Source organism: Neofelis nebulosa, chromosome 9 (genome assembly GCF_028018385.1).
Source record: "Neofelis nebulosa isolate mNeoNeb1 chromosome 9, mNeoNeb1.pri, whole genome shotgun sequence".
Lineage (NCBI taxonomy): Eukaryota > Metazoa > Chordata > Mammalia > Carnivora > Felidae > Neofelis > Neofelis nebulosa.
In genome coordinates, this window is record NC_080790.1 from 127,844,549 (window position 1) to 127,869,576 (window position 25,028).

At 47.2% G+C, this 25,028-nt stretch overlaps 1 protein-coding gene across 24 annotated transcripts in view; it reads right to left on the reverse strand.

Annotated features, from left to right (window-relative positions):
- Window positions 1-25,028, reverse strand: part of ZMYND8 (zinc finger MYND-type containing 8) — a 126,481-nt gene that overhangs the window by 70,321 nt on the left and 31,132 nt on the right. For 15 of the 24 annotated variants that reach the window (XM_058685856.1, XM_058685855.1, XM_058685859.1 and 12 more), the window contains 5 exons: window positions 17,038-17,186; window positions 9,232-9,450; window positions 6,227-6,340; window positions 2,937-3,029; window positions 1,668-1,755 (listed from right to left, as the gene is read on the reverse strand). In XM_058685856.1, the coding sequence (XP_058541839.1) occupies window positions 1,668-1,755; window positions 2,937-3,029; window positions 6,227-6,340; window positions 9,232-9,450; window positions 17,038-17,186 (663 nt within the window). Of the gene's footprint in view, window positions 1-1,667; window positions 1,756-2,704; window positions 3,030-6,226; window positions 6,341-9,231; window positions 9,451-17,037; window positions 17,187-17,336; window positions 17,469-17,700; window positions 18,485-25,028 lie in introns of those variants that run through there. The other 9 variants (XM_058685867.1, XM_058685868.1, XM_058685870.1 and 6 more) reach the window with 3 other exon arrangements.

Below are 25,028 nucleotides of genomic sequence, written 5' to 3' on the forward strand. Positions count from 1 at the left end.
GTCTCTACTCTCTGCTTGGCCAATGGCCAACCTGGCTTGTGCTTATTTTTCTGCCACCTAATCTCATCCACTTGTTTACACGATCTTACCCAGCCTTTCTATATATTTGACTTAATAATCTTTACACAGATTTTCAACCAAGTGCCCCTTTGCCTCTTTCTCCCCTCCCCACACGTCTGGCCCTGCTCCTGAGCTAATAATGTAAAACACGTGCTTTTAACAGACATCCACCCACTCATACATCTTCCCTTACACATGAGCTAACCATCTACACTAGGACTATACAGGAAGAAGGCAGGGCTTCTGCTCTTAAAGATCTTACATCCTTAAAAAAAAAAGAGAGAGAGAGATCTTACATCTTGGTGAGGAACTCAAACGAATAAAAATAGCACCATCCAGGAAGTGTGATAAATGCTACCATGGGGAAGCACAGGTCCTGTGAGATCTCCTAACAACAGCACCTTCTGGGTCACAAGGGAAGGCACCTCAGAGAACTGACAGGCTGACACTGAAGGACATGAGGAAGTCATCAAGGCAGTGTTCTAGCACAGAACAAGAGGAACAGAAAGGGGCAGGACACGGAGAGCTCTACGTGGCCAGAGGGTAGACAGAGAGGACTGTGGGAGAAGGTAGGGCAACATGAAGGGTGCCACGAGAGGAGATTTTAATGGAAATTCTCTTCCATTCTGTCCAGAAGATTCAATCCACAAAAACGCAACTGACACAACTTTATCCAGAATACAAAGACCTCCTAAAATGCAATAATAAAGACACAGACCACCCAGTTTTTGAAATTGGCCAAAGATCTGAATACGTATTTTCCCAAAAAAGATATACAGATGACTGATAAACACATGAAAAGGTACACGATACCGTTAGTCATAAGGGAAAGGCAAATGACCACCACCGTAACCGCTCATACCTTCAAGAATGGCTAAACTTAAAAAGACAGACAATACCAAGTGCTGGAAATGGGGAACAACTAAGACTCTCCCACAAGTGGCTAAAAGAGGGTAAAAGGATACAATCGCTCTGCAGAAAGTTTGCCAAAATGCCTCGTAAACAGAAATATAAACCTACGGAGCAGCCCTACCACACCTACATATTTACCCATGAGTAATGAAAATGTGTATCCACACAAAGACTTGTACAAGAATGTTCGCGGCGGTTTTATTCCTAACAGCCCAAAGCGGAAAACAACTCCAATATCCTTCAGTATCGACAAAGGGAATGGATCAATAAATTGTAGGTGGATACCACGAAAAACCACTCACAGCAATAAAAAGGAACAAAACCACTGAGACAAACATGCATTAGCCACCCCGCCCCCCCCCCCAAAAAAAGCTACACTGCATGAAATTATCCAGACACAGAAGAATGCACTAGGACTCCATTTACATAAAATTCTAGACTATGTAAAACTAATCTATGAGGACAGAAAACACAGAGGAAGGTGGATTTGCTGGTACAGGGGAAGTGGATTATCAACTCATTATCTTGAAATGCAGAGTCCCCACCATCCCCTACTGATAAACATTAGCAATCTGTACACAAACGTTCTCAGTGACTGGCCCTGGCACACGAGAAAAAAAAAAGCAAGATTTTTCTGGAAAGGTGGGAGAGCGGGCATGACACGCTCTTGTGTAGGAGCCGTCTGAGCCACTCACCTCCATTATAAATGATGCAGTTGTGCAAAATCCACTTTGCGTCGGCCAGGAAAGCTTCTGTACAGCCATACATTTTCTTTTTAGCATTCTGGGGAGAAAAAGCCAAGGAGTATAATAACCCACGGGTCTATACAAGCTGCAGCCAATTAACACCTGCGTCCCCACATCATTTTTTTTCCTTTCTCCTCTCCCCCGCGCATTATTTCCTTCGCAGTCATTTGCCAAATTAACGAATGCGTTTACCCATCTCCCAAGATGCTATCATATTTGAGATCTATAATCCTATAAAAAGGAAGTCACCGAATTCATCACAGTAACTTGAATTTTGGCCTCTTATATAAGCAACTGTCATTTATCCAGCAGCCCTTTCCAATGAACCAGGATATTTTATATATGTTTATATGTTTATGATTAATTGTAATAGTCTCACGTGAGCCTTGTGATGGGAGAACTTAATGACACATTTGATATCATCCCAATTTTACATACACGGATACTAAGGTATGGTGATATTAAGGAACTGATTCAAAGCTCCAAAGCTACTAATTTATGGAGCTAGGATTCCAGCCCTGTCTTTTTTTAATGCCTTCTTTTTCTAAATACCATAAGGGTGTGTGCAACTTTCCAAAACAGGTTTGACTCAGCATTTAGTGGTCAGCAATAAAAACAATACAATGTTTTCTCCGGATCCATGCTTTTCTTTATCCATATTTTGGGGCCAAAAATTTGAAAATCAGCACCAGAGTGATGTGCATAATCTAAAGTGTTCCGAGAACAATTTTCGGCATGGAACTCTAGCCTGAACTCTTAAAAAGCATCTTCAGGCATTAAAGACATATCCGTATCAGTAGAGTAAGTTCTAGGGAGTCACGTCTTTATCAGCAATCTGAAGGTTTTCCAAACACTTCATTTTCTCTTTTCTCCTTCCTTCTGCCCTCATTAGCACCTCTGAGGGAGAGAGGAGTAAGCAGGCCTCAAATCAAGCAAATCACTAATTCGTAGAAGTGTGACTTTTTCAGGTATAAAGCTGCAATCACCAGCAGAAGTAACATTTGGAGCTGATCAGTAGCATCCGGCACTCCACTGCAATCCTTGGAAGAATGTTACAGAAGTTATGGGATCAATGGTTCTTCCATCCAAATAAAAATGGCGCAGGGGAAAGGTAGAGAAACCATCTAACTTGAGATGGGGCACAGGAAGTGAGGAAGGGTCGTTAGGCATCTCGATAATTCAGGGCTACAACGGTGAGGTTCTTGGATGAAGGCCAACCTTTTCCAATGTACAAAGATCCATAGGATGGAAGATGTATTCCGCGTAGTCGGGATGCTGTTCCAATGGAACAGGCTTCTGGAATGCATCCGTCTATAAAAGAAAGAAAAGAGGTACACACACACACAAACCCATCATTACTGAAGAAGACAGAGTATTAATAGCAACAAAGTACTTTTCAAATGGAGACAACTTTTCAGAGGATACAGTTCTAGGCGTTTCCATACAGGAATGACCTTAGGGAGTACCAAGCTGGTTCAAGTTCTAGTTCTGAATGGTCATCAATCATCATGGGAGCTGTTCTGGTTTTGTGGTTTGTTTTGTTTTCAATATATACCCAAATTAACAGGTCCTGTCCTCTTCTATTAAGATCAACAAGAGAACACACACATCAGCTACTTTGAACGTGAATGGTGAATAAGGCTTATCAATGTCCTGCAAAAATCCTGCAAAACGGACTGTCAGTGAAATCTAGTCACACCTAGGGATGACACAGTAAATAAAGTCCCCCTAAAGTGGCAACAGATATTTTACACTTGGGGGGAAAATTCAGACACTGAGATTTTGCTCCCCTGTTAAGAAGCCAAATTACCCACAACACAGGGACCATGTCAACATTTTTCACATTGATCCATGTTCTCTTAAGCCCTACATGAATCAGCTCAAAATGCAAGGCCCGGTTTGTTGATGGGTGGTGTTACCAATATTTAAAAATCTAAAAGAGGGGTGCCTGGGTGGCTCCATCGGTTAAGCATCTGACATCAGCTCAGGTCATGATCTCACTGCTCATGAGCTTGAGCCTCGCATTGGGCTCTGTGCTGACGGCTCCGAGCCTGGAGCCTGCTTCGGATTCTGTGTCTCCCTCTCTCTCTCTGCCCCTCCCCCTCCTCCTGCTCTGTCTCTCTCATCTCTCAAAAATAAATAAACGTTTTAAAAAAAAATTTTTCTTTTGATAAAAAAAATTTTTTTTAATAAAAAAAATTTTTTTAATTAAAAAAAAAAATCCAAAAGATTTGAAATGCCTGCCTGGCTTGGTCAGTGGAGTATGTGACTCTTGATCTATGGGGTTATAAGTTCGAGCCCCACACTGGGTGTAGAAATTACTTAAAAGTAAAATCTTGGGGCGTCTGGATGGCTCAGTCAGTTGAGCATCGATTCTTAATTTTGGCTCAAGTCACGATCTCACTGGTTCATGAATTCAAACCCTCCATCGGGCTCTGTGCTGACAGTGCAGAGCCTGCTTGGGACTCCCTGCCTCTCCCCTGCTCATGCACGCATGTATGCACGTGCGTGCTCTCTCTCTCCCTCTCTCTCAAAAGTAAAATATATATATTTAAAATTAAAATCCAGGGCACCTGGGGGGCTCAGTCGGTTAAGCTTCCAACTTCGGCTCAGGTCATGATCTCACAGTTCACAAGGTCAAACCCCTCGTCGGGCTCTGTGCTGACAGCTCAGAGCCTGGAACCTGCTTTGAATCCTGTGTTTCCCTCTCTCTATGCCCCTCTCCTGCTCACTCTCTGTCTCTCTCCCTCTCAATAATAAAAATATTTTTTAAAAAATAAAAATAAAATCTTAAGCTCTTAAAAATCAATCTGTCAATATCTAAAAGATTTAATGAAACACCAAATGATACTCAAGCAAGGCATCTGAAAGGGCTACCATTTGCTGTCATGGGAGCCCTCTTTTGCCCAGAAGGAAAGTGTCTGGCCATTCCAAGTTAAAAAAGATGCTTCAATATCATCAGCAACTTTCTGCCCTGATTGATTTTACATCAAACAATTTATGTGAGAAATTAACGCCTTCTTCGATTTTTCTTTTTGGCTTATAATTCTACAGTGTTGAGAAGTCCACATGAATCTATTCTTTTTGTAAATAGTCCTCAGCAGATATCATTTAGCCTATGAAAAAGCAGGAAGTAATTCCTTGTCACTCAACATAAAAACGACTCTACAGTTAAAAAAAAAAAAAAAAAAAGAACTGTTTTTCTTTCCAAACTGAGGCCATCCAGGCTTTTGCTTCCATTGAGAGAGATTTTTGTTAAAGAGACAGATACCCAATTTAGCAACACCCAATTGGCACGCTCTGAATTCCTGTCATGGTATCGAATTTCAGAATCTAATCTCAAAACAAAAGCTTGGAGGTTTGTTGTTGTTTTTAAGAAATGAGGCCACAGGGGCTACACTCAATGCCCTGAGTTTCAACCTGGCCGTATATTCACTTGACTTAGAAAGCAGACTCTGGAGAGTTTAACAAAGGGTCACGACTAGCCCATACGGTGCCTTTGTGCAAATCAGAAAAGGAAAACCCTACCCTCAACTTTCTCTAGATTCGTCTGTTCGTAGAATGTCCTAACATGGTGATGATATGGGCACAACGTATTTTTAAGAACCAGGCATTTTACCACCGTCCTCCTGAAAAAGGTCACATGAAAAGTAACACCAGGGGCGCCTGAGTGGCTCAGTCAGTTAAGCGTCCAGCTTCAGCCCAGGTCATGATCTCAGGGTTCGTGAGTTGGGGCCCCGTGTCGGGCTCTGGGCTGACAGCTCAGAGCCTGGAGCCCGCTTCGGATTCTGTGTCTCTCTCCCTCTCTCTGCCCTTCCACTGCTTGCACTCCTGTCTCTCGCACGGTCTCAAAAACAAACATTAAAAAAAAATAAAAAATAAATAAAAAAAAGTAACACCACCGTGGGTGTGTATGATGTGACCAGGCCTCTGGGGAAGGGAAGCATTGGTAAACAGTGCGTGCCGGCTAAATGTGGCACCCCTGCTTTCCCATCTGGATTTTCTTTAAGGGGCACGGGTTGTACATCAAATCCCATTTCAAAACTGAAGGAATTTAACCAAATTCTCCACCTCTTGACAGGTTGCATTTTACTTGGAGGTTCCATCATCAGACCTTGACTCTAAATAAACCGGCTGTACTGCATGCTGTCGTTGAAATGGAATTTTACTAATTCCCGAGGGAAGAAACACAAAAGCTCCTTACCTGATGGGGTATGGGTATGAGGCTTCACTTCACAACCAATCAGAATTTTAAATTCCCCACCAACTTTCTACTGTATGCCATTTCCCGATTACACTCCCTGGGGACACAGAGTGCTCACCAGAGAGAATTAACCGAACGTCGTCATACCTCGTATTTAATTTACAGGTATTTGAACCGGGCACCTAAGAAGGCCCAGAGTTCGCACAGGTGGCTGGAAAGCAGAGACCACTCAGAATGTTAACAGAAAATAACAAAAGGCACTATTTCCCACTTATGCTTGTATCAAGAGGAACTTTCTTCTTACCCCTGGCTGTTTCATTTTCTGAATGGCAAATTTGAGCAGGTAGGAGAGCTGTTCAATGGTGAGCATTGTCATGGCTTTACTCTGAGTCTCGATGCATTCTGCTACTGTAATCTTCTACAAGTCAAAATCACACAAACGTCCGGTTAGAAAAAAGTTACTATCCCCATACATAGTTCCCTTTCCTCCCTTTTACGTGTTCCGATAGGCACATATAAAAAGAAAAACAATCCTTTCCATCCAAACCAAGATTGGTTGTTTCACTTGAGAAGGACCCCAATCTACCCGATCATACACTGAATCGGTAGATAAAAATTAAGAGGCACATCAATCCACTGATGACCTTATCTGGGAAGGGTTTTGCACTCTTCATGAAGAGGACCTAATCAGAGAAAGATGCAAGTAGGCAGGGACCTGAAAAATCACGATTACGGTTGTGAGTTCTCAAGAAGGGGATGTGAAAAGGAAAGACCACTGACGGTTCCAGGGTATCTCTGTACACAATGAAATCAGTCACTTAATTTGATCCCCTGAGGGTTCCAGGCTACCTTTCAGGAAACTGATGAGGCATTACACTCAATGACATCACTGATGGAAAAAGGACAGTCTTCTCCGTAGAAACAATCCAAGGGGTGGCAGTGAACTAAATATAAATATGGCTTCATTCTCTGTCACCACGGATGTGAACCCACTCAGGACATTCTAGGCAAACTACGCAAGGCGCACAGTCTCGTTGTCTGTCTCCATGGGAAATAAATGTCATCTTGAAAGGGAAATTCCCATCAAAGAAGAGGCCCAGAGAAATGTCTGAAACCAGACTCTGCTATGTAAATCTGGTACCATATCCCAGAGTCAGACTCCTTATGTAGCAGCAACAACAAAAATAGCAAATTCTGATGATGTCAGGAAACACTCTTTAACCATCTGTGTAGGGAGAGCTGAGAAAAGTTTTCTCCAATTAATCTTGATTTAGTTTTCATCCTTTATATCTCTGGATCCTCCAAAAGGAACTTTCAGATGTGTCTGGTTGGTTGTCGAGGAAAAGGGCAACAGAAGAGTTGCTCAGAAGCTGAAAACGGTATGTGACGCATGTATCTAACTGCTTAGCTCCCAGAGCCTGAAACAGCCAGTCTTTCCAGTTGACTGCACTGCCAATGCACCCCTGGAAGAAATGTGTGGCCCGAAATCTTAGACACAGAACACCTGTTTGTTTGAATTGCTGTGTGTTTCCAGGTAACTATCCATGGCGAACAAATTCACTTGTCCTCCATCCCCAATCCCTCTCTCCTGGCTGGCAGTGCCTGGTTCCCACAATATAGATTCCAAGTGGCAGAGAGGCATTTCCAAGATTTTTCTGCATGAGGACCGATCCGATCCTGACCAATGAGTGAGGCCAAGGGCAAGTCAGCTGGAGGCTGAAGGGCAAAGTCCTTCTGCTTGATTTTAAAAAGGGATGAAAAGAGAAAACACTCCTCCCCTTAGAGGGATTTTTGTCTAGACACAAGTGATTAAAAAAAAAAAAACCCCAGCAGCCATCCTATGGCCATGGGGGACATATCGCCTCAACAATGAAAACAGAAAGAGTCTGACTATGAACAAACCCTGGCCTGGCCCTGCCTCTGGGCTCTTTCTACGCAGGAAAATAAATCCCACATGTTCCAGTCCACAGTCATCAAGATCTATCTGCAGCAAAAGCCACTCTCATTTCTGGAAAATTATTAAACAATCGGGAAGGGTGGGTCAAGACACAAGGACGCGGATGAAGGCCCCGCTGCCCACCCTGAATGTACCAGAACCAGGTGGAGTCCCACAACAAGAGGGCCTCGCTGACCAAAGCACGTCCGACACGTCGCCCCGTCTTGAGGGACCCAACGGGAGCCTGCCGCCATCTTTCACAATCTTAGCCACAGAACACCATTAAAACGTCATCATCGTAGCGATCTGATGTCGAATTTCTTTTCAAGTATTTATTTTTCTCTTTTCCCAACACAAAAGCAGTATCACCACTATTGATAAAGCTTGCTTTTTCTCCTCCCTAAAGATCTCGTTGTTTGAGACCGAGCTCTAATATACCTTCGAACCGAAGTGACACTCTGCATGAAATGACTCTGCAGATGACATCACTTGCAGCATTTTGAAAAAGCATCGTAACTGCAAGTCGCCAAGAAAAGAAGCCACCTCAGATTTGAGGAGAACAGTAATAATGGTGTTAACGAAAAGCATTTCGGCTTTCCGACCCGGATGCATGTTCCTCACGGGGCTCCTACTCTGGTTCTGCGCCCACAGCACCCCCTGCCTGAAGGCAGCTCACTCTTCCCTCCCTGCGCGCCATTCTCAAATCTTAGGGAGACCTTCCCGGGCCTCTTCACTTGAAACAGAAAACGCCCTCCACCCTCCCTACTCCCCATTCCTCCTCTTTGATTCCTTTCATTGGGTTTTCGTCCTCTTCTCCTGAAAAGCTTGTAATGTGTGCCCCTTTTTGCTCCCTGCCGAATCCCTAGCACCCAATGGGCACTGCAGAAACAGCCGTGGCGTGCCTGGGAGCATCAGATGACAGCCATAAGCAGCATGCGACCCACAGTGGTCTTCTGGGCTCGGCTACCACCGATGATTCAATGAGGCAGCAGGAGACGCCATCCAAGATGAGGAGACCCCCGCGTGCGATCTTTTCAAGACGTGTGAACGGTTAACGGTTTAGGACTTAACTTCTGAAATGTTCGTTACGGGAGAATTCGGAGAAGGTTCCAGATCCCAGAGTGATCCAAAGACCCAGGAAGAATCAAAACCGATACTCAGTGCAATTGTTTTTCCAAAAAGCCGCACTGCTGAGACCCCTGCCAAAGCTGGTCCCCAAAGGGGGGTGACCAGGATAGAACAAGGGGAATGCAAGAAATTTCTTTTTTCTTTTTTTTTCCATATCTGGATGATTTGAAACTTTTAAAATCAAAGGAAGAAAGAAAAAGGAGAGGAAATGAGGCAGAGAATGCATTCGTTCGTCAGGAACTAACCTCACATTCAGGACAAAACCAGTCCCCCTCTGGTTCCGATGTCAGTCTCAGACACTTAGCGTGATAAACCCGGGGACAGAGCTCACAGCAAAGGACTTGGCCTTCCCGGTGACAAACCCAGCAGTAGAAATCATTCCGTCCATCCTGCGGTACAACATCAACAGGGTCTGTGGTGAGTGGCTGCTTCATATAGTAAAACGGACCATGTCTTAGTTCTGACTGAAATGTAGGCAAGAGAGACAGGTTCAGTTTCAAAACACATGCGCATTCGCAAAAGGAATTTGAACAAATACGTCAACAACAACAAAAGAAAATCACAGCATTTCCCACATTCATTACAAAGCTATCTTGGGTTACTCTACTAAATACACAGTTTGCAGCTCGTTAGATACTAAGATACTTTCCTTTTCTCCCTCTCTCCTCTATTGGCAGAAGCCATAGATTGAAAAGCTGGTGTCTGACCAGAGTTAGCCTACCCTAACAGAAGAGTTACAATGGCTACGACCTAGGCATACCCAGGTTGAAATCTGATCTCTACCAGCTGCATGACCCTGGGCAAATCTCTTCATCTCTCAGCTTCAATTTTCTCATCTGTAAAATGGGGATGATAATACCCAATTTCACGGAATTCTGGTTGGGATTAAACGAGACGATATAACAACATATGCATTTAACACACTGCTGCCTTTACTAATATTACTAACACAGGTATGGAAGTCTAAACAAAGCCAACAAATGTATGGCAATTCACCCTAGGATTCTTTGCACAGGCTTCTGGAGAACAGATCAACTGAATTTAAGTCACAGAAAAAAAGGGGAGGGGGGGGATTCATTTTTTATGTCTACCCCCCACAATGCATAAAGTATTAGAGCCAATCAGAGGCTTCCTGAAGCTATGATTCTTGAACATGGTTATGTCCTCAAAACACGAGAAATGTCTCCCTAATAATAAATTATAGAATCCAGCAAAGACATACTCCAAACATGTAAGATCACTCAGAAGAAACTTATCGGGAAAACGTCTATCGGAAATTAGTAACAAATACAGTATTTCAGAAGTACTATGAGAGAGTCTGGTGGTGACCCAGTAACTGCCTACGTGATCTTCTTAAAGATCCTCAACCCACTTGGAGCCTCGATTTCTATGGATAATAGCTAATCTCCACAACCACAGCACCTATCTCTGACAGTGAGCTTCTTTCTTTCCCTCCTTGTCAGCAAAACATTACCGTTTTCCTCCACAAAGATCTCATATGCTGATTAAAGCTGCCTAATTTCTGTTGATACTATGAATGGGATTTTTTCTACTCTCTTGTCTAAGTAGTTATTGTTGGTACATAGAAATGATGTTGGATTTTTCCAATCCTGACCTCACAAATAACTGGTTCTTAGTTTACTGATTAAAAGTAGTATCTTCTCGGGGCGCCTGGGTGGCTCAGTCGGTTGAGCCTCTGACTTCAGCTCAGGTCATGATCTTGCAGTCTGTGGGTTCGAGCCCTGCATCGGGCTGGGCTCTGTGAGGACAGCTCAGAGCCTAGAGCCTGCTTCGGATTCTGTGTCTCCCTCTCTCTATGACCCTCCCTTGCTCATACTCTGTCTCCATCTCTCTCTGAAAAGTAAATAAACATTAAAAAAAAATTTTTTTTAGTATCTTCTCTAAGCAACATCTGTTTTGTCTATTCATCTCTAATATTTTTATACTACTTTTCTTTTTTTCCTAATTTATATGAGGCCCTCATTTTATCCCGGGACCCTCCCCCCCACCCAGGATAATTCCCAGAACTGTCAAGATTACAAGCAGTTGTGTCTTGTTCCTGGTTTTTATTATGAGGTTTTAACGTTCTCAAAATGCCTGCTATTTCTATACTCCTTGATAAAGAGCCTCCCAGATGCTTCCTTAGCAGATCTTTTTTAATCCATCCTTCTAAGCCTCCCCACTCTCATTTCTACTAAGGAAACAACTAAGATTTTTAAGGATGATTGCATAATATTTGAGCCCCGTTCTTTCCCTAGTTCAGGTCTGGTGCACTGCTCTATACTTGGGTTTCCAGAGAATAACACCGTTACAATATTCTCTCCAGACCGCATACTCAACATACTATCATACACGCTATATTCATTTTGTCCTCACGACCACCCAGAGAGGGACGCAGGACACACACAGCTACTCTTACCGAAGAGCTGAAAAAACTAGGTTGAAACAACTCCTCTGGCCCCCAGGCCCAGATCAGGGGTCTCACAGCGCCCTCTCTCACCCTGATTCCCTGTATAAGACGATGCCGGGTGAGGAGAGACTCTAATGCCCAAGTGACCCCCTCACAGAACATTCTCTGTAGTTCAAAAATACCTTCTGTTTCATGCAAAGAGCTGGAATGGGGAGGGGGGGATCGGAAAACAGCTAGGAACTCCACAGAAGGGGACATACAAGCAGAACGCCACCTACAGCGGGGGCTCGCACCCTCACTGCTGTCGTTCGGGCCAGAAAACTCTTTGTGGGATGGAGCTGTCCTGTGCACCGTAGGATGTGTGGGAGCATCCGTGGCTGGATGCCAGGACCCCATCCACACAACTGTGAGGATCAAAAAGGTCTCCAGACATTGCCAAACGTCCCTCGGGGGTAAAACGGCCCTTGGTTGAGAACCACAATGTACAACGTTCGCTATCTGCCTAGGAAATGGTTGTGTGCATTTGGGGCAGGAAGACAGGGGTGGAGGGGGGTGGGGGACGGGGGAAGGGGAGGAGAAGCAGGACGACAAGAGAGAAGAGGTAGGTGGGGAGTGGGAAGAGGGGGAGAAGATCCTCGTACTGAAAGATAAGCCTCACATATCAAGCAAGCACAACTATTTCCAACCCGAGGTCTTTCAGAACGCCTTTGTGGCTTTTGCCACATAGCAGTAAGCCATAGCTCAGCGCCCGACTTCCTTTCAGCAAGTTAATAATAGGACAGGAAGAGTCAATCTACACAAAACTGGAAGGATCGAAAGGCCAGCTAATCTCCCTAACTGGTAGCCCAGGTCCTTCCTGTCTAGCAGAAGCCCGGGATGGCCACTGGTGAAGCGAAGCTTCCTCCCGCCCCAAGTCCTCACCCCCACCCCACAACTGGCTGGGAATGGATGTTCCTGGGGGGGAATCACGGGGCGGGGCGGGGTGCCAGGCTGCTCCAAACGCTCTGCAGGCTATTCCCTCGTTCCACAAGCAGCAGCTGTATTGCTGAGAACGGGCTGGCCACTAATCTCAATCAGATACCTGCCTCATCTGCTGTTTCCTGCTCCATACAAACAGGCTGATAACAAATATGGAACATTTGAAAGAGGAAAAGCGAACCATTCCAGGTGAAAGGAGTTATGATTTTCTCCCCCTATGTATAAGGTGTGTTACCAGCCTGCTAGTAAGGTTGCAACCTATGTTCTTATAGGATAGCTGCAGGCTGTGTGAGCAAATGTTATTTCCCTGCTTCTTCCACAGGCTGATTAACAAGAAAACAGACGGGCTCATGAACTCACTTCTAGAACACCTCAGTCTTATACCAGTGACCCAAAACTTCTACAAAGGGTTCTGTGAAGACAGTTCATAGCTGAGGCTCTGCAGGTCATGGGATCTCTCTCTAGCACAACTGCTCGAGCCGGCCACAGTAGCAGAAAAGCAACCGGAGACAGTATGTAAATGAATGAACGTGGCTGCGTGCCAATAAAACTTTATTTACAAGAACAGGCTCTGGGCCCACCCGGCTCACAGGCGGTAGTGAGCTGACACCTGGTCTGTGTAAACCGGAAAAGGGGTACGCCGGCTGTGTGGGAGCACAGAGTACATGTGGGACCATGGAGGGGCCTCAAACACGAAACCCCACCTGGAGCACAGAGGTAACATATGTAAGTGAAAAGAGTCCTTGTTCCAGCTTTTATTCTTCAGCATTTAAAGCACAAACAGTGCTCTAAGGAAAAACTGCCCGGCCCTGGAGTGTGAGGAATGTCACTGGCATTCAGCCTGGACGCTGGCGAGACAGCAGGGAGAGGCAGAACTTGGCCCCTCTTAAGCAGCAGCCCCAGGACAGCTCCAGTGATCGGGGCAGCGAGGCAGGTACACTCTCCCAGTGCTGCCTGGGCTGAGGGAGAAGCCAGCAAGCCTACAACCCCCTTCACAGTCCCAACTATTAATACACTGCCCCAGCCCAACAAGGGACTTCCGGAGTATGTTTAAGTTCTTAAGACAATGCGCGGGCCCGAGAAAGTTAAGTTCTAGCCCACCCATTTATGGTATGTATATACCCTGTGCTCGGGGCCAGTGAGGAGGAACCCCATCGTTTCTCCGCCATAGTTGATGAAAGATATACCCAATCTGTTAGCAGATTATTTCTCAATCCTTTAATGATGGGGGAAAAATAAAATAAAAATAAACCTCCCAAAAGGAGTCTTCAAAGTCAGATGTCCTGAGAACTGGAAGTTCGAATGGTATTTTTCAGTAAAGGCCCTAATGTCATTTGAGGGAAGATATTTCTTGGGCCATCTACTGCAGGACGCTTGGCAACCTAACCTTCTTCCACAAAACGCCAGAGCATCCTTCCAGGCTTTGGGATGGAGAAAAAACACCTACATGTTTTCAAACCGTTCCTACAGGGCAAAACCACTGGACCAAAGAGCCATAAAAAATGAACTGTAAGCCCTAAATACTTTCTTCCCTAAAACCAAAGGGTGTTTTAAAGTTCCTCTTGCAACTCCCTAAAAGTACTGAATTCCTAATACATGAAAAATGAGTGAAACAGGGTCCAACCTTAAAAACTCAACCCCCATCTCCACTTGGTAATAAAAGGTCTCTACCAAAAATGGAAAAATATGGGGGCAGGGAGGGTGTTTCTATAAGGCCAGAGAGGATTTATTTTTGGAACACAAAAAAGAAAGCAGAAGAAAAAGAGAGGAAGGGGAGAAGAATCTTGACATGTGCCAAAAACCAAACACACTTGAACACTTAAGAGAACTAGAGGCAGAAGGAATGAGCAAAGCAAGTCGGGTGTCACGCTGCGGGGAGGGGTGGGGAGTGTGGAAAACTACAGCCCACAGGCCCTGCGTCTAAAGGAGCAAGCTCTACTCCGCTCCAGCTGTTGCTGGATTTTTCTGAGTTTTTATAAGAACCCAAAAATACAAGTTGTTATTTGAAATCTCATGATCTTCAAATGTTGGTGACTAAGAAATTATATTATTGGTAAAACCCAGCACTCGTGGACCTACAATTTGCCTTTAATGCCATAATTCTGTAATGCTATAAAATTCTAAAATGAAGAAAGAGAAAAGGGAAAGTGCCCAGAAGAATTTTTTTTTAAGGAATTTAAGTTCCCCTTAAGGAAAAACAGACTGTGCGTGAGGGAGGCTGTTGCTACTATGCAAATACCAGATGCTAGAATGAATTATGGGGTCAAGGTTCAAGAATTTCATTTCTTTACAGTTAAGCCCGTTTCTCTTTCGCCAACTCCTGACGGTTGGGCCCCAGGGAGTTTTAGATCTGAAAAACCTACAATCAACCTTATAATGTTCCCAATCCAAACCCCTATTTCACAAGGTAACTGAAGCTCAAAGCTAGGAAAGCAACTGACGAGGTCCCAGAGTGAATTTCCCGGATGCAGTGAGGCTAGAGTCCGACCTCTGGGTCAGGACACTTCCTCTGTGCAACAGTCCTGTAAACTCTCCTATCAATACTGAAGATTACAGATTATTCAGGAGCGTCACCGTGTCCCGTGTCCAGCTACTCGGGGTCTCCTCTTTTCTACGTCTAGAATGCACTGTGCATATGCGAACCTCCACCCTGTGGCTATTTCTCAGGGAAACATGGACCGACAAACGTGTTAAGAGAAATGGTACACATGGATGGGGAAGGGAGAGAAGAAAACGTGTGGACTGCCCAAGCTGATCGGCTTCCAGAAAGAGAGTTACGAGCCAGTTCCTTAAAAGACAGGTAGGAATTCAAAAAGCATGATGCGTGTGTGCACACACAGAGACAGGCCGAAGGAGAAGGCTTTCTGCACAGAGGGGACAGTATCTTCCTTGAGGCGTCCTGGTATCCGATAAGGGAGGGTTTGCCCAGGAAGTTCAATTACTAGCTAAATTAAGGTTTGGGGATTATCTGTGGCCTTGGGGTTTCGTTTTCAGTCTTCATTCCCAGCAGCTATGGGATGGCTCCCGGGTGACAGAGATGGTCGCCACTGCTTTAAGCCAGACCGGCCGACCTGAGCTCGAATGCAACTTCTAATTTGCTCAGAGGCCTTGAGGAGACAACTTAACCTCTCTGAACCTCGATGTTTTCATCTGCAGAAGGGAGATAATTACAGCCCTTTCTCACAGGAGGATTATAAACATTAACACAGAAAAATGCTTACAACAGGGAGTGAGTCAACACTGTTTTTATGATTATTATTGCCAATACTGGCCTATCTTTCTCAATCCCCCTAAAAATGTATTTAGGACCCATCTGTTTCTTCTCTTTGAACAGGATTCCCAACTCATTAGATTTGCACTATCCAACCCAGGAAAAAAAAAAAAAAATCAGTCCCTGGGTCACATTTGCAGGTAGGTGCTCAGTGGCCACACATGGCTTGTGGCAATCATACCGAACAGCCCAGTTCTAGAACACTTCTACAGCTGTCGTTTCTCGATTTCACACATGGTTTGTGTGATTATTCCACTTCGTGTCGAGCCTGGCTTAATTTTTATTATTATGATTTGCATCAGTGGGCTCAGTTCATCCCAACAACCCTGTGCAATCAGGAGCAGGACCTTCATTCCCATCGGTAGATGAGAAAAGCAGGCACAAAGAGGTTAACTTGCCCACAGCCACACGGCAAAGGCAGAGCTGGCATTACGCTATGTAATTTTGAGAATGGAAATAGATTAGTGTGCAGAAATGTACCCCTCTCCCAGTTCTGGGCATTCAACCGTTGCTAGGTTTCTTTCCCATGAAAGTAACAACCTTGTCTTATTCAACCTCCAATCCCCAGGGCCCACGTCAGCACTCCATAATGCACAAGATGGATGAATACATCCCAAGGAATCCCTGCTGAAATGGTATCAGAACCCCTGGGACATCCTGTTTCTTCCGATACTAGGAGACTGGACCCCAGGGTCCACTAAAGCAGCTCTCATTTTTTTGTATCAGAAGAATATCTAGCTTGCATTCGAGAATTTTAAAACTAGGTTTCTTAAGCAAGATCCAAGATGGCTCATGGATATTCCTATCTCATTGATAGGTCCTGGCTGCAGAAGGAGGCTGGGGTCTAGAGAAGACTCGTGCCGCCTGGGGTCTACACGCAATGAGACCAACGGGTGACCAATCACCAAAGTGGAGAGTGGACAATGGGTAGAGACAGCAGCTGTCTTACCGCAGACCTAAACCCGTTATTTTACAGATGAGAAAGCTGAGACCAGGAGGGAGCCTGCCTTAGCCACACAACCACCTCGAGGCAGAGCTCAGAACCATCCTACCAGCCTGGCCTAGCAGGAAAAAAATCCTCAGGCCACGTGGGGAAACAGCCCTAGAGTGCAAAAACAAAATCCAAGGAAAATCCCCAAATCCTAAAGCACAGTATCCTTCATCTCATCTGGGTCACTGCCCTGTCCCCAAGACAGATCTGCAAAGCTAACAGAAACTGCTACACAGACCCATTTTGGGCTGTCCTTCTTGTCCTATGCAAGTGACAGCTGCAGCAAGGCAGCCTGCTAAATGCCAAGAACAGCGGCTGTCAGAAACCCCCGGAAAGCTGAAACGCTTCCCACTACAGCCTTTGTCCTGCTGGTGTGGACACCATTCCCAGCGGCCCTTTACCTGCTCCTTATTGTTATTGTTCAGTAAGCCGGGTTTCTTTTTCTTTTTAATGGGGCTTGTTGATGTGTCCTGTGGCGAGTGGCCATTGGAAGAATGCGGAGGGCTGGGGAACTTTCTTTTCTGGGCTGTTCTCTCTGTGGAGCCAGGATCTGAAAGAGACACACAGGACCACATATTTTAAAGCAGTCAGGGAGGCCCAGCCCCCACAGGGAGCGGGTGTGGGTGTGGGGGGGGGCACAGCGCATCTCGTCCCCGGGCCCAATGCCATTTTAGTGGTCCTCCTCCTAGAAGACACTTACCCCGGCTCTTCGGTTAACTGGCTCAAAGGTCAGACCGTCTTTCTTCGGCCTACATACCATTTGTTAACATTTTAATTCACTGCCAAAATATAAAAGCGAGAAACTTCACATAACAACCTAGGCTTCTGGCTTCTCTTAAAAAACAAAAACAGGGGCGCCTGGGTGGCGCAGTCGGTTAAGCGTCCGACTTCAGCCAGGTCACGATCTCGCGGTCCGTGAGTTCGAGCCCCGCGTCAGGCTCTGGGCTGATGGCTCGGAGCCTGGAGCCTGTTTCCGATTCTGTGTCTCCCTCTCTCTCTGCCCCTCCCCCGTTCATGCTGTGTCTCTCTCTGTCCCAAAAATAAATAAAAAACATTGAAAAAACAAAAACAAAAACAAAAACAAAAACCAGATCAGGGCCTGTAGGGCCTGATACCACCAGATGGATCTGCATCCCCGCAGGCCACTTTTGGGTGGAAACGTGCTCTCCCTTTGGCCAAAATCCCCATTGTGTCCCCACCGACCAGGCCACGACCCAGCCGCCAGGAGTTGTCGCACAGGCACGGGTGCCCTGTCCGCATCCCAAAGAAACACTTCTTCTCCTGATGGCAACAAGCAGAAAACCGTGAAAGATCGACCAACCAGCCCACACGCTTCAAGAAACTGAAGGCGCACACACTTCTTTGCGGAAGAGGCCAACATTTACGGTGTCGTGCTTGCTACTCTCCTCCGAAGAGATGGACATAAATGACACGTTCGCTGATTCGCATCTGAGCCGGGCCAGCCTCACCCTCGCCGATTCAGTCCTTTCCGTCTTTACTCTCCCAGCATCTCATTTAAACACAGACACGTCCACCACCACCCACTCTTCACCTGCAAGGCCTTGGATCCGTTCGTTCCATGCCCGACGGCTGTCTCATGAGCGTAGGGACGAAACGATGGCGCAGCGTGACGCGCCTTACGTTCTGAGAAAGATGTTACAGGCACGAGGAGAGACGGTGCGTGAGAGCAGAGGTGACGGGGTGGGGTGTGGAATCCAGAACGACGACTACCCCCAAAGGTAACCTGACGACGCTCCTCCTCCAGATCTAACTTGCGGGCGAGCCCCAGCACGCGGGCCGTGCCATGCGTCACCGACCTCCGAGTGTGGACAGGGGCCACTGGGGCAGATGAACATGGTCCAGGATGGATACAAGCAAGGCCTCCGGGGGCGGGGCGGGGGGGGCGGGGTCCTTTGAATGAAAGGCAGAGCATCTTCCAATAGGCTCGTTAAAGGAGACCGTGAACTGCTTTTGCAAAATCCAGTCCACAGGATGGAACTCTCCATTCTCACCGGGCAACTTCAGAAAAATCCTGAATAAGCGTTCAGCATTTGGGTGCTGCGCCGAGACACAGCCCCGCGAGGAAATTAAATGTTAACCACAGGCACCTTGAGGGAGAACAGACCCCAGAGCTTGGAGGACCATCCCACAGACATCAAAATGGAGGCCCAGAGAGAGCCAAACGGTTGGCCCAGAGGCACAGCATAGCTAGTTAGCGGGGAAAACTCACTGAAAAGGTGCCGCCTGGGACTGGCATTCCCCCAGAGGGAACCTCCTCTCTCTCAGGCCCACAGAGATCCGCACCCCACTCCACCCTCACAGTAAAGAGTCTCTCACCTTCCCCACCTAGTCTTTGGCTCAACAATGTCCTCCTAGAAACACATTCCACAGATACAGTCATAGGAAGCAGAGTACCCGCAAGAAAATTCAACTGAGAGGCACTGGGTGTTGTACCCAAGCCTGGAAATGACTTACACGTCCACAAATTAAGGACTAGTCTAATACCATACCACGGCCATATGGTGGGATATCCTTTTTTATTTCTTTTATTTATTTTTTTAAGTAACCTCTATATCCAACATGGGGCTTGAACTTACAACCCTGAGATCAGGAGTCACATACATGCTCTTGAGCCAGCCAGGCACCTCTCATACAGTGGAATATTCTGCAGCCCTTAAGAATAAGAAGGCACCTTGGGGCGCCTGGGTGGCTTAGTCGGTTGAGCGTCCAACTTTGGCTCAGGTCATGATCTCATCACAGTTGGTGGCTTTGAGCCCCACCTCAGGCTCTCTGCTGACAGCTCAGAGCCTGGAGCCTGCTTCCAATTCTGTGTCTCCCTGTCGCTCTCTGCCCCTCCCCCGCTCACGCTCCAGGTCTGTCTCAGAAATAAATAAAAATGTCAAAAAAAAAAAATTTTTTTTAAAGACACTTCTACACAAACGGATGCATGACCATCTCCAAGCTTCTGCATTAAGTTAAAAAAAATCAACACATCTCTAAGCACCGTTAATAGACAACACACCCCAAAAAAGATGTCATATATCTAAGTTCGCACAAGCCTAGAACATTCTGGATGAACACAAAAGTATTACAGAGCTCGAAACTGGAACTACTGGTTGCCTCGGGGGAAGAAAACATTCAGGGCATGGGGGAGGGATTATTTTTCACGGTGCACCCTTGTGTACTTTATGTATCATGAGTGTAGACTATCAAAATAAAACTTAAACTGAGGTATTCAGGAGATTTAGTTTCACATAAAAAGCAGCAGGTGCAAACCAAAGCCAGTAATGAGCAAATGACGACGGCCCGATTCAGGATTTTAAAAAGGTCACCAGATAGACACCGTTGGGACCAATCACCACAGGCTTGGAGGGACCGCAGGAAGGAGTTTTGGGGGTTGGTGAATGTGGACCTGATAAACCCAAATAACCTTGCTCAACTGTCAGAAAATGTGCGTTTAGAAAAGGTGTTTTGGGGGCCACAAGGAAATGCATCCCAAACAAAATGGCACCTGGGCCAGGCCAAAATTGAAAGCAATTAGGCAAAGCTTTGGGTATTTGGGATGTTTTTGTTTCATCTGTGGGTAGATTTTTTTTTCTTTAACGTTTATTTATCCTTGAGAGAATGCAAGCGGGGGAGGGGCAGAGACAGAGGGAGACACAGAACCTGAAGCAGGCTCCAGGCTCTGAGCCATCAGCTCAGAATGCAGTGCGGGGCTGGAACTCACGAAGTGCGAGATCATGACCTGAGCTGAAGTTGATGTTTAACCGACTGAGCCACCCAGGCGCCCGTTGGAGGGTAGACTTTTTTAAAGAAGAAAGTACATGAGCAAAGACACATCAGTGGAAAAGTTAGGGGCACATTCAGGAAAAACAAGTTGTGCGTTTCCATGTTTCTTAATGGAACGCACTAGATTTTTGGAAGGGAGAGCTCTTCCCCATCATAAGGACCACCTGGGCACCCTGCCGCTCGCTGCCAGTACTCCCACACACAGTGACAACTAAAAGCACCCCCACATACTTCCCAAACACCCCCAGAGGGGGTGGGACTGGCCTCCTGAAGAATCACCGAGCTAGAACACAGAAGGCAGCTAACAACAGTCAGCCTTTGACAGCCAGAAAGGGCACCAGCCCTTCCTTGGGCGTCTAAGTTACCCACCTGCGGCTGAGGCCCCCTGGGACGACAGATCCCAAAGAGTAGTCCCCATACTAGCAGCAGTGACATTACCTGGGAATTTGCAAGAAATGTACATTCTCAGGCCCCGCAGATCTGCAGAATCAGACACTCTAGCCTAGGGCCTGGTGGTCTGTGGGGTAGCAAGCCCTCCAGAGAACCCGGATGCACACCCCAGGGTGTGTGTGTAGGGGATGGAATCTAAGTTCTCAAGTCTAGAGAACCCTGTTCCACACCGGTAAGCCCAGCTCCTCTCCTGCCCCACCGCCACCTGTGGGCTTGGTCTGGGTCTGGGGAAACAGCAGCCAAGCAAGGAGGCGAGGCAAGACGAGGAGATGCCAGGCCGGTCTCTCTTCCACTCAGACTCCATCTGCAAAATGGCACAAGGGAGGAAGGGGCCAGACCAGAACTTCTCACCTGGAGCCTGGAAAGTGCTTCAGGGACCCATGATCCACAAGCCACAGTTCTGTACAAGGACACAACTTCCTGGCAAAGGGGGGGGGGGGGGGGTTGGAGGGCCACACCTACTTCACCTTCCTAAAGATATCACCAACACTAAAGATTAAAACTACAGGACTAGAGGACCTTAAAGTCCATTCTGAAGGGCGCCTGGGTGGCTCAGTTGGTTACGTGCTCGACTTCGGCCCAGGTCACGATCTTGCGGTTTGTGAGTTCGAGCCCCACGTCGGGCTCTGTGTCTTCCTCTCTCTCTGCCCTTTCCCCTGCGTACGCTCTCAAAAATACACATCAAGAAAAATTTTTAATAAAAAAAGTAAAGTCCCTTTTGAACTTTCCAATTCATTAATTCCATGAGAAAGAAGGGAGAAACACACACATAAGCAACTTAAGCCAGACTGAGTTTTGTCCCAGCCCAGCAGGAACCGAAAGGGGGAAACAAAGATCCTGCTCAGCGAGGCGGGGTCTGACCCAAGGCTGCCCCTACCTAAGAGCACCCCAACCTTCTAATCCCAGCAAACCATCAAAACCCCAATTCTGTTCCTGACTACAAACACACCGACTCCCTCCAGAGTTAACGAGAGATCAGCGGCTGTGTCCAAGGGGCAGGAGTTTAATAAGCTCTAAGCAATAGACACATCTGTCAAAGGCAGAGGCTGTCAGTGAGACTCGTAGGGAGAAAACTGCAAAACACCAACTGCATTCACGGTCCTTGGGAGGGAGGAGGCAGGTCAGCACTCTGACGTACAAACACGTACAAACACGTAGGCCTCAGGTGGTGAGCGAATGGGGGGTGTGGACTTCGCTGTAGTCATGGCAACAAAGCCTCTTAAGGACCTCTTCCAGAAAGCTGACTCAAGTTGTTTTTTTTTTTTCCTCCTTCTTTAATGATTTAATTCTGACAAGGACTTATTGCTAAACACATTTCATCTATAAACTTGGAAGGATGACAAAGAGCTACCACAGACTGAATCACCAGGGAAATGGTTCACCCTTGATCTGGAAGTCCTTTCTGTGAGTAGCACGGCCTGTGAGTCTTCTGCCTTGGCTCACCAGCCACCCTCCACGTCCTACCCCCTCCGCCAGCCCCAAAATAAGTCTGGTTCTGAAGGAGTTAACGTGGGCGAGGGAGAAGAGCTCCTCCAGGCAAAAGACGGAGCAGTGACTCAGGAGAACAGCTTGGCATGAAGCAGGAAACAGCAGAACTTTCCCCTCCTGTGACATCCGCTGAAATCTTAATAATAAGAGAAGGCCTACTGCGTATCGGGAACCAAGCCTGTGATTAGATCCTTCTCCAACCTGTGTCTGGTGAACCACCAGAAACAATCCTGCTCAGCCCTTCCCAGATGTCCCCTGACTTAAGGGACATGGTACTTCAAGATAACCCCGCCTCTTAGCTTTCCCGAGCCACGAGGATTAACAGCTAAGGCTTTCTCTTACTACACACAACGTAGGTGGCGCTGTTCAAAATGGCTGTGGGGTACTTCTCTAGAAGTCGCTTTTGCTCAAGATGACCCAAGTGGCAGGGCTGGGATTTGAACCCAGGCAGTGGTTCGACTCTGAGGCCCGCACACAGCCTCACACAGGGAGAGGCGGTCCTCAGCTCTGCAAGATGGACTCCTAACACAGGGTTGGATGATGGGATGGGGTTGTGTTCAACAAGGAGCACTCCAGGGGTGCCTGGGTGGCTCAGTCGGTTAAGCGTCCGACTTCGGCTCAGGTCATGATCTCGCGGTCCGTGAGTTCGAGCTCCGCATCGGGCTCTGTACTGACAGCTCAGAGCCTGGAGCCTGCTTCAGATTCTGTGTCTCCCTCTCTCTCTGACCCTCCCCTGTTCATGCTCTGTCTCTCCCTGTCTCAAAAATAAATAAAACGTTAAAAAAAAATTTTTTTTTTAAAAACAAAAAAAAAAAACAAGGAGCACTCCGGAACAAGGACAGCAGAAAACCGTGTTTGTCCGACTAACGATGCGCGCCTTCTCTCAAAGGCAGTCCCCAGGAAGCATATTCACCTCCCGGTATTCCAATGGTGGCACCAGAACGTGGCCCAGGCCACAAAATAGGCTGCGGGTGGGGAGCCTGTGTGGTCATCTCCCCTCCCCCGCAGTCCTTTCCAATCTCCATCCAGGCTGGCCAGACCCGGGCACACCAGGCACCCCCACCCCCACCCACATCCGGCACCTGAGTCACAGCCCTCAACATTCTCCAGAGCCTAGGAAATGACACACCATGACAGGGAATTGTGTCCTCTGGAGAGAGAAAAGGGCCCCAGCTGAAAGGCCAAACGCTTCCCCATGAGGATCAGCCTCATGGTGTGTTTTGGTGGGTGTTAAATTTCCGGAATGTGGACAGTGAGCCTGTGGGGCCTGAATGAGGAAAAACCCAACCAACAGGCAGAGATGGGCATCGTGGGCCACACAGGTAGGATGGCCACAAGTTGGCCACCGCACTCGGAAGCCGGGGCACGCATTCTGATAAAACGGGTTGCAGATCAGGGAGCCTGGGTGGCTCAGTCGGTTGACGGTCCAACTTCAGCTCAGGTCACGATCTCATGATTCGTGAGTTCGAGCCCCACGTCGGGCTCTGCGCTGACAGCTCGGAGCCTGGAGCCTGCTTCGGATTCTGTGTCTCCCTCTCTCTCTCTGCCCCTCCCCGACTCACACTCCGTCTCTCTCTGTCTCTCAAAAATGAATAAATGCTTAAAAAAAAAATTAAAAAACAACAAAACAGGCCGCAGATGGTGCAGGCAGGGTGCCACAGTGGTTAGGCCCAGAGGTGCAGCTTAAAGAAGCTACTTAACCTCTCTGTGCCTCTATCCTTCTGGAGGGTGGAGATCATGGTACCTTGAGGAGTTACAAAAGGATTAAAGAAGTTCAGGCCTGGCAGAGTAAGCACTCCATAAATGATAGCTGTTTTGTCAAACCGGCAATCATCCCTCCTCCTCCTCCTCCTCCTCCTCCTCCCCCTCTCCCTCCTCCATCCCCAACCCTCCTGCTGCAAAAACAGACCTTGTTTTCTCAGAGGAGCACATTAAGGTCAGAGTTATGGAAACGCCAGCCTATAGAACACGGACACGGAACGGGCCCAGGACAGGACTTCTCCACCTCCGGCTTGCCCACCTTAGCCACGAAGGCAGGGCCGAAAGCAGAGGCCTGCGCTGGCCGGGGCTCGGAGGGTACTCGCGGCCAGCGCTCTCGGTCACAGCCGGCCCTCTCCACAGGCCACTGCAAACATGGTCACTCGCTGCTCTCCCAGAAGACGGCAAAGCACAAACATGGTTAATCGTCTCCACGTGTTGCCCCGAGACCCAGAGCAGGTACCCAAACAGGCCTCCCTCCCCAGGAACCCGGGAACCCTAGGGCCTTTTCCTGCTGGTAGGTACATCATCATGAAACCAAAGCCTGGAAATGTCCCTCACCCAGAGCAGAAATGAAAATGGGGCGCAGTGGACGGGGATGAGAAGGGGGTAACATTTTCCTTACAGCAGACAATACCCAAGCCACGAGCGAAAACGACTAATCTGGTCACACGCTGAATGCCCAGAACCACAGAACCCTCGAGACAAGGCTGCAGCCTGCCTGAGGGGCCTCCTCCGGAAAGGCCACCGGGGTTCTACAAGTTCTCCCTGCCTGAGAATGTGAACTTCTCACCCAGACTGGGAAAAGGAAGACCGACTCGGAAATGAGGCCGTGGAACAAAAGGGTCATTCTCAACCTGGGGAAAAGGTCGTCCATCCCGAGTGCCTCGGGGGCAAAACAAACCAG